This window comes from Rhopilema esculentum, chromosome 6, assembly GCF_057945365.1.
Source record: "Rhopilema esculentum isolate cy_ngs chromosome 6, ASM5794536v1, whole genome shotgun sequence".
Classification (NCBI taxonomy): domain Eukaryota; kingdom Metazoa; phylum Cnidaria; class Scyphozoa; order Rhizostomeae; family Rhizostomatidae; genus Rhopilema; species Rhopilema esculentum.
In genome coordinates this window covers 5,993,722-6,008,360 of record NC_142820.1, presented here as the reverse complement: position 1 = coordinate 6,008,360, position 14,639 = coordinate 5,993,722, and the positions used below count along the sequence as shown (strand labels likewise).

Below are 14,639 nucleotides of genomic sequence, written 5' to 3'. Positions count from 1 at the left end.
AGTGTTGATAATCGCGAATCATTGCGATTGATCGAGAATCGACACGAGTCATAAAAAATCTGCGAAGTTCATCGTGAATCAGCTCCAACAATCATGAATCATTGTAAATCCGCATCCCATAAAAGCTCTATTAAGCCCTCTCTCTGTGAAGCCAAATTACCATGCCAAAATTTTAAATATGCTACCCCTCTCCATTATGACCCTGTTTACACGAGAGAAAATGGAACGGTTTCAAATGGAACCGTTCCAAAACTAGCCCAAATAGGCATTGCGTTTACACAAGAACTGTTGGAACCGTTCCATTTGGGACCTGCTATCCGTTCTCTTTTGGCTCCGCTACAAAAGTAGTTCCATTTGGAACCGTTCCGTTTGGCTCTCGTGTAAACGGGCAGAACCGCTTGGAACCGAGCCAAATGAGAACGCTTAGGGAACGAGGCTGTTTTGCACTGGTATAGAGGCTAATGATAAACGATTTCTTTGTTGCGCGCCAAAAAGAAAAAAAAAATTTGTTTGTGTCTGGTTTGATGGCTGACGATGGATCGAATAAAGAAAACTGTGGCATCTTTTTTTCCATTTTAATGTCTGTTTTGGCGCCAAAAACTGCGCATGTTACTCCTCCTTTGTAACAATGCCGGGCCTTGGAACGGAGCCGTTTGGAACCGTCCCAAGGCTCTCGTGTAAACGCAAGCATTAAATATTTGGAACCGTTCCATTTTCTCTCATGAAAACAATGTCTAAGACCCCACTTCAGCCCCTGATGTCAAACAAAGAAAGCATGCGCATTGAGTGGTTCTGTTGACGGGTCAGGGTTGCCTTGTGCGCCTTAAAAGTCAAGAGGATACTGATGTTGATTATTTCGAAAAAATACGAAAGCATTGTGGCATTTTTATTTTATGTTTTATTTTGAACGATTAATAAGCCCTCCTCGCAAATAAACTCCCCTTTCAAATAAGCCCCCCTCTAGGACTGAAAAAATAAATAAGTCCAAAAATTCCAAAAAAGATTGAATTGAAAATACTGAAAAAGGATTTTCCAAGAGTTTTTTCTTGTCCACCCCAGTATTTTTTGAGCTGGTGACGCCACTGCCCATGTCACCCCTTGGCTACAGGCCTGATGCGCATTGAGTGGTTTTCTTGATGGGTGTGATGATGATAAGATGATGTGCATTAAATACGGCACAGGTAAAGATTTCCTTGTGCGGTCAAGAGGATACTGATGTTGACTGAGAGGATACTGAAGAAATCCCAGATTATTGTGGCATTTTTTATGATACGTTTTATTTTGAATAATTATGCAAGCCCGCCCCCCTCTCAAATAAGCCTGCTCTAGGACTAAAAAAATAAATAGAGCTTTTACGGTAAATCAAAACAAATCAGCCCGAAAGATCCTACTCCAACGTCAATGACAATGTCAACGAAAGTAATATTCTCGCCGAAGACCCTGTATTCTGATATTGTTTCTTTATTAACATCTTGATAGAAAAGCCCAATCCGTCTTGCTACCGCTCTTTACTGAGCTCATATTACGTACCAGACACCTTCTTCGTACATAGCCATCGGGCCCCTATCTCCATCTTAGGACTACATTGGTTACAACCTCAATAGGCAAGCGGCACTGATTGGGCACCCTCAACAGTCATGTGCTCACGTTTCTGATTGGCCTATTTTGATCCGCAACTGGGTATATATATATTTCCTAGCGTAGAGTTTTTGACTCATGTTCTGACGTTTTATACTCTGAAGGTCAGATGAAAAGCTTAAGTATACTCAAATGTTTGCTTTTTTCAAGGTCAATTTCAAGTTTTGTTATATTTATTTATTCTTTGCACAGCACAAAGGTTCCAACCTGGTTGCAACGATACCACTTCTCCATGCTATTCACTGCGCATGGCAAGTACAATTGTGATGCTGTAGTTATGGATTGCTGTAAAAACATTTACTGTGATCGGCGCGGGGCCCCTAAAACTGCGAGCCCTAGAGCATGGTCTAGTTGGCCTTTTGGTTAATCCGGCACTGCATTGACACAACCTGTTTTATTGCACGTCTATAAACTGGGGGCAAATGCGATGGTTACATCACGTGGTAACATAGGCATGAGCCTTATTCGCACCTTTGCTTCAACTAACTCCGGGGCTGAATTTCATAACGAACAGTGATTATAAGCCATTTTGATATGGACATGAATATTTTATCACGGCTAAGCTGACATAAGATCATTCGCTTTCGAAAAAAAAGAAATTTTCATAACGATTACGCAGAAATGGTAAGGTGTTGTTGGGAAGTGACATGATTGTTCGAGAGCAGAAGGCAAACCCTTGAGGCGAAACCGGATAACGCTTTTTCAGATTGTTTGTAGAGAGCTTAATAGTTGACAAACTGCGCTTCGACTACGCGCTTATTTCGTATCATATCGCGTGGGTGAGGGAAAGGAGCAAGACTCACAGTAATATATACGGCTCATTCAGTCAAGTCTGATGTCTGCAAACAATCCGTAACAAGACATTATTTGAACAGGAATTACGTACTTGCATCACCTGCCTGTCCTTAAGTTTAACATGCTGATCTTAAATTTGCAAAACCAGATCACAGGGAACGCTTCAGCTTTTCTTTCTTAAAAAGTATCCAAACATTGCAGCCAAGACGACCAGCAATATTAGCAAACCGAGCTGAAAACAGATCTCCCTGGCTCAGTGACAGAAGAAGATTCAGAGTCTGTTAATGCAGCGTGCAATGCGTTGTACTTAGGCCGGTAAAGAATATAATGTTTGAGGAAAATATTTTTTCCAGCTTAGGAACAGTGCGATGCCAAAGCACACAGTTGCTGTTCAGACGAGTCCCGGGCACTGTTCGGCACAAGGCAACTTCAGCTTGAGCCTTGTGCACAGCATACAACCGGAACATTTCACTACTGTGCAGATATGCAAGTTGGAAGATGCGTTCAGACAAAACACAAAGCCTGACACAGTGACTATGCAGATACTGGCGATGGAAAGCAACTTGCTTTATTGCGACGTCGTGGTAAGGACTTTTCGTTATTGCATTTACTGAAGTCAGATGTTTTGACTCAAAGTTGACTGTTAAGCAAAGAAATTTTAATCAGTTCGTTTGTCATTATCGCTCAAAGATTGGTACTGGGCGGGTTTCCTAAGCTTTGTTGCCTACCATCTTAGTTTATCCACGGAAAAGTTTCGACGCGGCCATTTTAGAAATATAATGAAAAAATTTGGGTTATCGTATAGATGTCATGTGACAATTTGAAGTCCTGTTCTGTATTATGATTTTAGCAGCAGCGCATATACCTGCTAGGAAATAATGGGAAACAGAGTGAACGCAAATAAACTTATGAGTCAACACAAATTGTCAGCACGCATATCAGTTTTTTGCAGCAGCATACCATCTGCTTATGTTTCACCTGTCTATAAATGTTATTGGGAAGGCAACTTTAAATTTATCGAACGTTTTCAGCTACTTAAATCAATGACCAACTGCAATAAGACTATAGCCATGCTCTAACTAATATGAAAAATAAAGCAGCTGTAGCTGTGCGCTAACTTGCGCTAACTTTGGTGAAAGTCTAGACAAATGAAGTGCCAAATATTCTGCAACAATCGTTCTAGGACGCTCTAATCATAAACAAGTCTCCGTCTACAAACAAATCAAAATTTAAATCAGTTAAACTGGCTGTAGGGCAGAGCTCTAGTAGAACCAAAATTAATTTAATCTTGGTAGAACAAAAAGCTGAAGAACACTCTGAAGGCCATTATTTATCATCCCTGGTATGGGAAGCTTAAAGTAACATCAGCCAAACATCCTGGATCAAAAACATCGATTTGCGATGTCGTATATTTTCCTCTACATCTGTAAATTTTGTTCCCTTACTACAACTTGACGTGTCGGGTTAGAAAGAATATTTTTGTGTGACTTGAAAAATATTTACCTTAACTATCCAAAGTGTTTTTAGGGTGATTGAAGGCTAAAATAGAAATGTTGGATTCCCCTGGTAATTTTGTAGGAACGGTATCACAGCAGCCGTTTAGAAGGTTCAGGTGTCCGTTCAGTATTTCTGGGTGCATCAACAGCTCTACCTCAGGGAAACGTGTTTCGTACAACTAGAATTTTATGAGAATAAGCAATAAACCGAATATTGAGAATTTGTCAGAAATGATAAGTACATTTTTGTCTTGTGCTGGATCGCAACAAAAATAACTGGATCACATATCCAAAATAGCCTTTCTTGCCAATATATTTATAGTAAATTTCACCCTTTAGCGTAATTAATTTAATTGCGCGGCCTCAAAAAAGTTCTTGCTAATCCTTTCAGATGTCTTGTCAACAAAAAAGTTAAGATCGATGCATCTATAATAAAATTTTGGTTGGTCAGCCCACGATTTTACTTTACAATTCGTTTTTCTTAAAGAATACGCAGTGTTAGTCATACGCGTCTTAGAATCAAGAAACTGGCTCGATAATTTTGTTCTCAGCCTTTGTGGCTTCCCTGCGAACTGGGATGCTTGTTGGTTCGAAATTCATAGGTAACTTTGGGTCATTTTTCATTCTGTCATTTTGCAGCAAAATGGTGTTGTTGAGCAGGTTTAAGGGCCAAACATTATAGAAGAAGAGGAAACAAGCTGGTATCAAGAGTCCAGAAAAGTTGTTAACCTTCCTCCGGACAAAAACATCCCAGAAGGCAAACCTTCCTCACAAAACAATAGAAAGTGGGCGTGGCTTGGGTGTGTTACAGAAGCTTCTATTGTTTTCGTAGACCTTCCTCCGGTCAGTGGCCGTGTGACCGTAATGTTTTCCTGTCTCTGCTGGTGTCAGCATCCTAGACGGGGGAAGGAAATTGTTCAGCTTTGCCTAAGCTGAAACACATGAGTCGGCGACCGTATCAAAAAAGACCCAAGCATGAAGCACTTGCAGTTAATGCGTGTTAAGATTATCTAAACTTACCGGTATAAGCAAAAGGTCCTTACTTCCATGAAGATTATTAAGGTTCTAAGTATTCCAACTCTCAAAAATATTCACAGGCCCATCGTTAGCTATTGTGCTCAAGAAGGGGTTTCCAAGTCCCATTTACCCAAAAAGTGGGTGAGCCATTCTTTATCTGTCTACAATTTTGGAAATTTGTTGACTAAGCACCCTTAGAGATGGTTTTTGCATTGGGATTTTTTCCAGGAGGTGTCGCGCCCCACACGCCCCCTAATGCGAAGGGCCTGACTATTCATAACAAGATTTGAAAATATTTATATAGTACATATCATATAATAGATGATGATTGATTTTTTAGGCATGGTTTCGAGAGCGAAGACTAAAATGGGTTGAAGATGCAGAGAAATTCACAACAAAGTCAGTAGATCGACCTGCAGATACAAAGACAACAGACGAAAATTTACCTGACGTACAGTGTTAATGTATTTCTAACTAATTTTTATATTTTGAAATATTGAAATAACGTAAATTATTTCCTGATTACATGGATACAGCCATTTTAGAGCTCGTCCTTTGTGAATTATTGGACACAGAATAGTAAAGGTCCTTCAGAATAGTAAAAGGGACAGAGCAAAGTAGCCGCTAGAGTTCAAAACATCTAGTAATGCCGTTCGGTCCCATTTTTTACATCAAAACCTCGGGAATCTATCACAGCTAAAATTTATAATTTAACCAGCCATCCCTTCACTCCCTTGAAGCTTTGTTCGCTTACTACAAAATGACGTAGAAGATTTGGAAGTATATTTTTATGTGACCTAATGACATCTACCTAAAGTATCGATTGTTCTGGGGAAACGAGAACGGAAGAAGTCGTATTCGGGAAAAAGGCAAAAAGATAAAATTATAAAAACATGTCTCAGGCATTGTTTGTCGTTTCGACTGATAAGACCCTTGATTTATGGACACTGAGTAACCCGTGTTCACTCACCTGTTCTTCTATGTCATTGTAAATACCATCTAGGATCATGTATATAAAAAATACTGGCCATTCACATTCGATGTTTTCAAACTGCTTCAACTCCGCCGGCTCAAAGTACAGTCGATTTTTGTCCTGCAAAAGAAAATTGATTTATAATTCATTGTTTTTAAAAATCATTTTTTAGGGGTGATTTAACTGACATGACAAAGTTACCATCAATCCCAAGTTTTCAACCTGGAGCGCTTTAAGATGGGAACAATTCGAGGAGGTACCTAAATGAGGGGGTATAGTCTTTCAATATTATCGAAAAGTCGTATCTCGTTTTCAGAGCTTAGTCATATTTTCAACTTCAGTTTGAAAATCAAAAGATTCTGCATCGATGATGACAACGAGAACATTACAAATTTCACTCTTTCTCTTTTACGTGTGATTTACCGTGTTTACAAATCGGTTCCACATTACAAATTTTTCAAGTAACGATGGGGGATTGGACCTCTTGGCAATTTCTACTCCTAGGGTGGGGGCTTATTCGAAGGTGAGGTTTATGACGGGCACAATTCGAGGATTCTCGGTACATTAATCGCTCTTATATTACGGAACATAATTCTCTAGGCTATAAACTAACAGATGTCACACATATGACATTTAGCCATTTAGCCATGCCAATGGCTAAAAGATAGCAAAAAATAATTTTAGAAGAGGTTTGACTCCCATACAATGGAAGTAGTGAAAATACTTACTAGTTGATAAAAGTAAACTTTTCCGTTATTGTAAATTTGCTATTTCTCTTTAATGCGATTTTTTTCTGAACAAAGCGAGTCATATACCAACGCATTTTCTTTGGTATATTTCTAACAAAATAATCTCTTTGCCAAATTTCATCGCAGATAAAACAATAACTGCATAAATTGTTCTAAAGTATTTTTAATTTGTATCAGTTGACATTGTTGATTAAAAATCATTTACAGAAAAAAAGGAGAGTTCAAGTGACATGCAAACTACTACCAACCTCGATAGGTGTTTGATATCCGTCTCTTAGAAATCTTCTCATTCCATACTTGCCCTGAAAATGCAGTTATCAGTCACAGGTGGCACAACCCATGTCCTCCTGACATAGAGGCTAAGAAAATATTGTACAAAAGCTACAAAGTCGATGCATCAGAAAATCGATCCATAAATACTCCTTTCGTTGAGGCAGTAAAGGCAAAATCTAAGACTCAAGGTGATTCTATGGGAATTAAATATTTCCGTGATGTCATGTAACAGTCATTTATTGTCCACCTTAACTGGGACAAAAAGTCAAAGGTTTACGAAGCGTTTTACTAATCTTATCTCAAAAAATGTTGCTACAAAAATATTTATTCAAAATCTTGGCACGTGGGCATCACAACTTTGAGTACATAAAATGAGAAGATATACATCGGCCTGAATACAACAAAAAGCAGATTACTCACTTCTAAGCGGCCAATGATTTCAGATTTTGTAACCTTGACAAGGTCCTTGTCTTCAACTGCAAACGCAGGAAAACTTATAACACTGAGCAACGAGGCCCCGATTTCCTAAAAAGTAAAAAACGCCAATCCTCAAGATAAGTGTTTATAGCTTCTCCTGAAAAAGCTTTTCTGTTACTATTAAGCTTTGAAAGCTTCGCTTCATCGGAAAAAAAGGATTAAGACTTGAGTCTTCATTTTTCATTATTGTATTTTTTTCAAGATTTGGATACCAAAATATCATCTTAAAAAAAGAAGAATGGGTAAACGATTGGTCCTATGTTAATGCCCGCAAATATCACAGTTTGTCTCATGTTGATCGGCATCTGTTTGTAGACCCACTGATAAGGTGAATCAAAGGAGAAACTGCTCAAGGCTGAGATGACAATTTAGGGGTCAACAAAGGCCCTAGGTTGGAGAGAGCTGTTGATTCTATGGCTATCGGTTAAGTCTCGGATTCTTGCTGCTTCTGCATATCTTTCTTGGGTTTTTATTTCTGGAACCGTTCTAGGGATGCAGAAACGTGAATTAAAATAATATAAACAGGATCTGTATATGGGGATCAATGGCATTCAAATAAAAGGTAATTATTAAAAGTTCATATCTATCATTTTATCTTGGTTATTTGTCGACAAATGCTTTACCTTGGAATTTGATTCTTTGGGTAGCATCGATTGTAGAATAGCCTAAAAATACAAAAGTTGGAGTTATTCAAACCTAGCCTAATATCCTAAAATTTAAATCTAAAAATATAAGGGAAAAAAATGGTTTCTTTATTTACTTTCCTGATAATTTTCCTTGATTGCCACTCTACAACTACGCAGTCATGAGAATCCTGTTCTTACGGAAACAATCATGCATTCGGTTCGAATATACCATCAACTTTATTTATTGTTAAACAGCTAAAACTTAAGTTAAATTGATAACTTCTAGAAAATATAAAATAAAAGAACAATAGAAATATGATCACGGTATTTGTAGGGCTGAAGATTTCACCAAGTATTATCGTTGCTATCATCATCATTATCGAGCAAATAAGAATGAGACACGGCGTGGCAGGTAACATCACTTAAAGATACATATCCAACAACTACCCTCTTTGTTAAAGCTACATGATTTACCTTGCAATATTGAATCTGGTCAGGTTGGACATGAATTGTTGATTTTGGTCCACCATGAGCTCCAAACAAGTCAAGTTCACTCAATGCCTCTAGGGCCGCCTGGAAAAGAGCGACAGATGATTTTTAAAAGAAAGCATGAGAGCATAGCAAAATAATTCTGTGCTGCGTTTAAAGTTTGCTGTCAGTGGCGAAAATTCGTAATAGATGAAGAATGATTAACAAAGTAATACTTTGTATGCGTGGAATGTGGTCTATGTAATAAAGTTTACCGTTTTTGAAACAAGGCTAGAAAACCCCAGACATTGAAAACTGGACTGAAAATCGAAACTGTTTGGTTGAACAGGAGTTTAGAAAACTGGATCATGATATATTATGTAGATTAGAAACGATGTTATTTTGCTCTCTATTTTCGACCCTTGTACGATGATATTTGGCTTCAAAAGTAGTTATGCATATAGAAACACTAAATTTCAACTTAAAAGAATCAAGCAGATCAAGCATTTTGCCGCGCATTTTTAAAATAAGATCTTCAGGGTCTTTGCAGTATAAAGCAATGATAAGCAGGGTGTGAAAATGACAAAATTACATTGACATATGTTCACTCCTAAAAAATGAGACATAAAAATGAATCTTGCTGCAACGCAAGAAAAATCAAAGACGGGCTAAAAAGTCTTATACTAAAATGCCTAAGAATCTGCTAAAACCAATTTAAGATCTCTTCCGAAGAATAAGCTCTAGAGAATAAAAGACGAGATCCAACAACATTGTAAAGCAAAGCTAAAAATGCCCATGAAATACCTTTGCCATTCCGATTGAGCTTGTATTCAGTTCAGGTTGTCCTAGATTGGTTTTTCCCCCTCGTTCAGTGATTCCATAATCCTTGGAAAAAGGTCAAAAGCAAGTTAAACTACCTCAATCGCATCCCGCAAAACTTACTCTATGCTCTCATGTTTTTCTTTTTAGAAAAATGTAAATTTTAATGTAAGTGTCAAAGTAATTAAGATACAGAGCCTGACCTCCATGTGGCTCGCATTGTGGCGCTGCGGACGCTCTCATCTGAAGGACAACGACCAGAAATACCAACAAAAACAAAATAAACTTAAATGCCACGCCAAAACTTCGCTTTTTGTTACGAAAGAAGCTTTTCAGACCTTACGGGTATAGTGAGGAGTAAATATGGGTACTTTCCTGGATTCTGGTTGCTTTTTGAAAAAAGATTACAAGCAAGATCGCAAGTGTTATACAAGTAATTCAACGGCTTTCCAAAGCTGTTTGCCGATGGTTGGACATTGGTTCGCTACCAGGTTAAAGTCATATGAGAATAAAGCTGAAGCAAAGCGAGTTTTAAATGCATATTAGTGTGTTACATACAACTACAAATAGCGGAAATATATAAGATCTAAACCTTATATGCGAAGAATAAAGAAATATTGTCGTCAGCAAAACAACAGTAAACTTTCAGCCTTCAATGATTCTGTGAAGTTAACGAAAAATGACTCACGGGAGTGCGGTAGGCCATTTCAATGTAAAAAACTAAATTTTGGATGAATGCAACTTCATCATAGGTGTATATTATTTGCAGCCCTAGAAAATAAAAATGGAAAACCATAAAAACGTGCTCAGGTTTATTTTATTGTAAAATATTGAAAAATGTGACACGTGTTCATACTGTTTTGGAAGCAAATACTATAAGTTTCAAAAATACTTCTGAACTTCGTCAATAATCATATACATTCGTAGAGAGTACTGATCAAGCGAAACTCCTAAAGAAAATGCTTGAATTTGATAAGTCTTTATCATCGTCTAAACCATAACGGATGTGAGCTTTTGAGAAGATAATGAAAAAAATACACGATATATACACACTGAACGGAACTATGGCTTCTAAATAAAGATATAATTTGGAAGAAAGCAGATAGAAAGCAGAAAACTAGAAAGCGTGTATCACAGATCACAACATGATAAAATTCAACTGCATCAACTCGTTTGGTCTTACTTATTTGTAAGTAATTTTACCAAACCCTAAGACATCATCTGATCGATAGCGAAAAATCACTTATTCTGACAAAACAGATTCAAATTACCTGCCGCAGTCATTTCGGCTAGCATTAACAAGTACAAAGATGTAGCATCCACTTGAAGATGGCCCCATCCAAAATCGGTTACAACCGTTGCACCGGTGGCTACAATATAGATCCATAGGTTACAGAAGGAAGTTTGGTTTTTTTTTCTTCTACTAAAAATTGAACGAATGAAGTTGAAGATTACTGCGAGCCAAGTTGGTTTCAGAGTACTCGGCGCCATCTTGAAGCGCTGCGCTTTGCAGAATTTGAAACTGCTAAGACGCTACTCTAAACTGCACGTTTGATGTGATCATCACGTGACTCTGAATGAACTTACATTCTACAACCCCCTTCTTAGTAATATTTCGCAGATCACAACAAAGCTGACGGTCAGACTTGCAAAACAATAGTATTTTGAAAATATCTATAATGTACCAGGTAAAGTGTAAATCTATTGGGATTAAATTATATATACAGAAAACTAGCAATGAACAAGACATAGCCTGACTTAGCAAAAGCAAAACGAGAGAAATTCCAGCTCTAGGATGACATTCCAAACGATATAAAACAATGCACTGACATTGAAACGTTGAGTCAAATAAACAGAAATTAGATTGGGTTCATAACGTGTTCGAGGAATTGCAAAAAGTTCTAGTTTTTCAATTGTAGTTTGTATATGTGGAACAGCAAGTGTACGCATGTACACAACTTATTTCTGCTAGGCAAAGAAATGGTTTGGTATCACAAGAAAATCTTTTTGACGAAACGTTTTCAAGGTTAAGAAAAGAAAGCTACATTTAAAAGAAAGTTTACCTCTGTTAAATTTTGCGTGTAAGGCATCCTCAGTCGCTTGAGTTTTTTTGAACTTCTCTACTTTCTCAACCTATATAGAAAATATGAGGGCTGATACAGGAGACTTCGGTTCTAGAGCCACCAATTGTTGCTTGAAAGCTGTGACAGTAAATTGAGTGTGACTGTCAACGGAGCTAAACTGAATAGATTTGCGAATTTGGGTCTAAAGTTTATGTGCCCGTTACTGGTATTGTGAGTTTAAGCAGAGTGAATTTAAGCAGGGTCAACTGTACTAAGCTGCTCATACTGACACTGTAAACTGGTGACATTTCTCAATCACACTGCAACCAATTTATATAAAAAAATAATGCCTTACTCTATCTCCAAATCTGCCTTAAAGCTATTGAATTTAGGTCATTTTATTCCACAGAGGCCTGACAGCGTCCTCCCAGCATCTATTAGTAAATTTTATCTAGGAATATAGGACCTTTCCAAGCCGAATTTTAGGACGCTGTACCCATAAAGGATTTTTCCTGAGAAAAAGAAGAAATCTTTTTCTTACCCTTTAGCATAATTACAACCTTTTTGCGACAGTTGTAACGAATTAACATTATTGTAGCAGTTGAACTTTCAAAGTATGGCACTAAAGTATGAATTTTAAAATGGAAACGCATAGAAGCATTCTGTCAAGAATGGGCATAGTGATTATTTTGCAAATTTGAAGGAAAGAGAGCAGCATCATTTGCAGAAGGGACATGCTAGAAGGGAACCATGAAGAAAGTTGAGGCACGGAGGAAAGAAATTTGCAAGGAACGATAAACATTCAAGAGATAGAGGGGCGGTGCTAGAAACATTTCTTAGGGGGGTGTCAAGTGTCAGGTTGCAGAGATGGGGATTTTTTCAATTAAATAAAATCAAGGTATACCATGATGTCTAAAATAAAAGGGATCATCTCTCCCGTTTACAAATTAATGACTTTGTGATTCTAAAGCAATTTTCCCACAGTTAGCGTGAAAAGAATTGAATTTTTTCATTTATTTTGAATGCCGGCTCATTTTTTAAAAACCTCCGTTTATCCCTAGCCCTAAAGTACCACTCTGAATAGTATCTTAATAATAGCAACATCATAATAAAAAAATCAAGCATTAGCTTATATACTTTCGTTAGACAACTAATGATCTCAGTGATGAAATAGTATATAGACACAAGCGCGCAAGGCCAGTCGTAAAAATGGTATTGGAGAAGGTTTTCCTTTAAAAACTTTATAACAATACTAAAACTGTCTTTGTCTTTAATCATTAAGAACAGAATATCTGCGGTTTTACTTAGGTAGGTTGAGTCTTTGCTAGCTTGCAGATTATTTTCGAAATTTTCGAATTTCGATGATTCCAGTTCGCTGGAAAATGCACTTATTGAAGCAATTTTTACTACCCTAAAATATAACATCACTTCTAGAATGAATATCCACAGGCGGAATGCTATTTTATGGTGTTAATCGATTTTCTGGCCATCATTCTCGCCATTCGAGCACCCAACCCTGAAACATTGTAATGTGGAGTTTGGTTCTCAATGGTTTCAGTTTGCCAAATAACAGTTGAAATATTTACATGGCAAGGAGCGAGAAGGGTCAAATCGAAATGAAAATGAAAACAATCAAATGTACCATGCCGAATAGGCACCAAAAATGCTGAATCTGCCGAGTACAGAAACGATTCTTAACTTTTGGGGGTGTTACACCCCCCCTGCGTAGCACCGCCCCTGAAGTGATAAAAGAAAATAGAATTGAAGAAATGGAAGGGCGATCTAGAAAAAGAAGTAGAACAATGAGAAGAACTAAGAAGACAAATTGAAGACTGTAAAAGGTTTTGTATCGTTGATCTCAATAAGATATTGTCTATTTCCACTAAACTAGGTGCTAAATTTAAAACTGACAAAGTTAACTAAAATGTTTGATAAATTTTAGGAAATTTAGAATTCTTCGTCAAATTTTAGAAATATTTTATGATTTTTGATAAAAATGGCTAAATTTTTGGCTTTTTAGGAATTTAGGACCGGGGGTCCAGTCGATTTGAGCGTCTTACCAAAAGGCTACCAAATGGCAAAGTATAACACAACAGCTTGGAGGTTGTTTAAGTAGTTGCTACCTCTTAGGGGGTACTTTTGATTAGCAGCTAAATCTAGCTTCCGATTTATGATAGCAAAGTACCCCCCCCCCCCCCCCCGGGATAATAATTGCTAATGGGCATCTTTTGGAATACAGGCACAGTTATAGGAACGCTTGATGATCTTTGATACTTTCCAATATGTGTTTTCTTTATGAACCTCCACCTTTATGAATGCAAATCTCTTGGTTTTTTACAATTATCTATATTTTGGCTCTCTATTTTTTTCATTGTATGTAAATACTTCATCTTATGTAACAGGTTGTTGTCTATTTCAAAGATTTGTATGTATGGATTTTAGAAATGAAAAACTAACCGCGTCTTGATGAATTTACTGACTGACTACATTACAGGGCGTATACACATAAGACCAGGGGACGCTGCAAAAGCGTTGTTAGTGATTACGTGATTTTAGATACAAAGACAATGCTTACAAAGAAGAAAACTAAGAGGGCATGATTACAATAAGACAAGATAGAAGTGAAATTTTTATTGATAACAATATATGAATATTTGAGCTGTGTTTGGCCTTACCTGCTGCATCATAGAAGTAAGGAGACTCCTCATAACTTTAACAACACTCTGTAAATAAATATCACAGGAAGAACGAGTAAGTACACTATGACAATGATGCACAAATTGTTAGACTGCTCCCTACCCAAACGTCTTTCTAAGCCATTTATCAACAACACAAGCCTTGAAATAAGAAAGCTCAGAGAAAATCTTACTCACATTTGCAACTTGCCCTTCCAGAAAACTTAAAATAGGCAAACGGCTCTATGATGCCAAACTTTTGAATGTCATTAAATGAAATATAAAACTAGCATTTCCCTTTAAATTTTGCTGTTAAACCTTGCCTTGCTGTTAGTGGTAAGTGGGTATTTGTAATTTTATTCAATCTTTAGATTTTTAGTTTGAAACCTTGAAAACAGCTATTCGGGCTGAAGGAGGCTGCCTTGTATAAACAGTTCAAAGCGAAAAATGCAAAATATCAAGAAACAGAAATAAAGGAAACACATGTCACAAATTTCAATATGTGAAATAAGGATTGCAAAATTCTAGAAATTAAATTGAATATGATTAAAAAAATCTGTCAAAATTTTT

At 37.1% G+C, this 14,639-nt stretch overlaps 2 protein-coding genes across 2 annotated transcripts in view; one reads left to right on the top strand and one right to left on the bottom strand.

Annotated features, from left to right (window-relative positions):
* Positions 1–14,639, bottom strand: part of LOC135686034 (phosphorylase b kinase regulatory subunit alpha, liver isoform) — a 41,111-nt gene that overhangs the window by 21,308 nt on the left and 5,164 nt on the right. Inside the window, exons 3-12 of the mRNA XM_065202182.2 lie at positions 14,070–14,117; positions 11,395–11,464; positions 10,603–10,701; positions 10,020–10,102; positions 9,317–9,397; positions 8,519–8,617; positions 8,042–8,083; positions 7,362–7,466; positions 6,917–6,970; positions 5,917–6,039 (exon numbers count right to left, since the gene is read on the bottom strand). Of these exons, the coding sequence (XP_065058254.2) occupies positions 5,917–6,039; positions 6,917–6,970; positions 7,362–7,466; positions 8,042–8,083; positions 8,519–8,617; positions 9,317–9,397; positions 10,020–10,102; positions 10,603–10,701; positions 11,395–11,464; positions 14,070–14,117 (804 nt within the window). The remainder of the gene's footprint in view (positions 1–5,916; positions 6,040–6,916; positions 6,971–7,361; positions 7,467–8,041; positions 8,084–8,518; positions 8,618–9,316; positions 9,398–10,019; positions 10,103–10,602; positions 10,702–11,394; positions 11,465–14,069; positions 14,118–14,639) is intronic.
* On the top strand, positions 2,392–5,485 carry LOC135686035 (retinal homeobox protein Rx1-like). Its single transcript, XM_089108848.1, has 2 exons — positions 2,392–3,017; positions 5,287–5,485. The coding sequence occupies exons 1-2, from the start codon at positions 2,802–2,804 to the stop codon at positions 5,407–5,409; spliced, it is 339 nt and encodes a 112-aa protein (XP_088964974.1). The 5' UTR covers positions 2,392–2,801; the 3' UTR covers positions 5,410–5,485.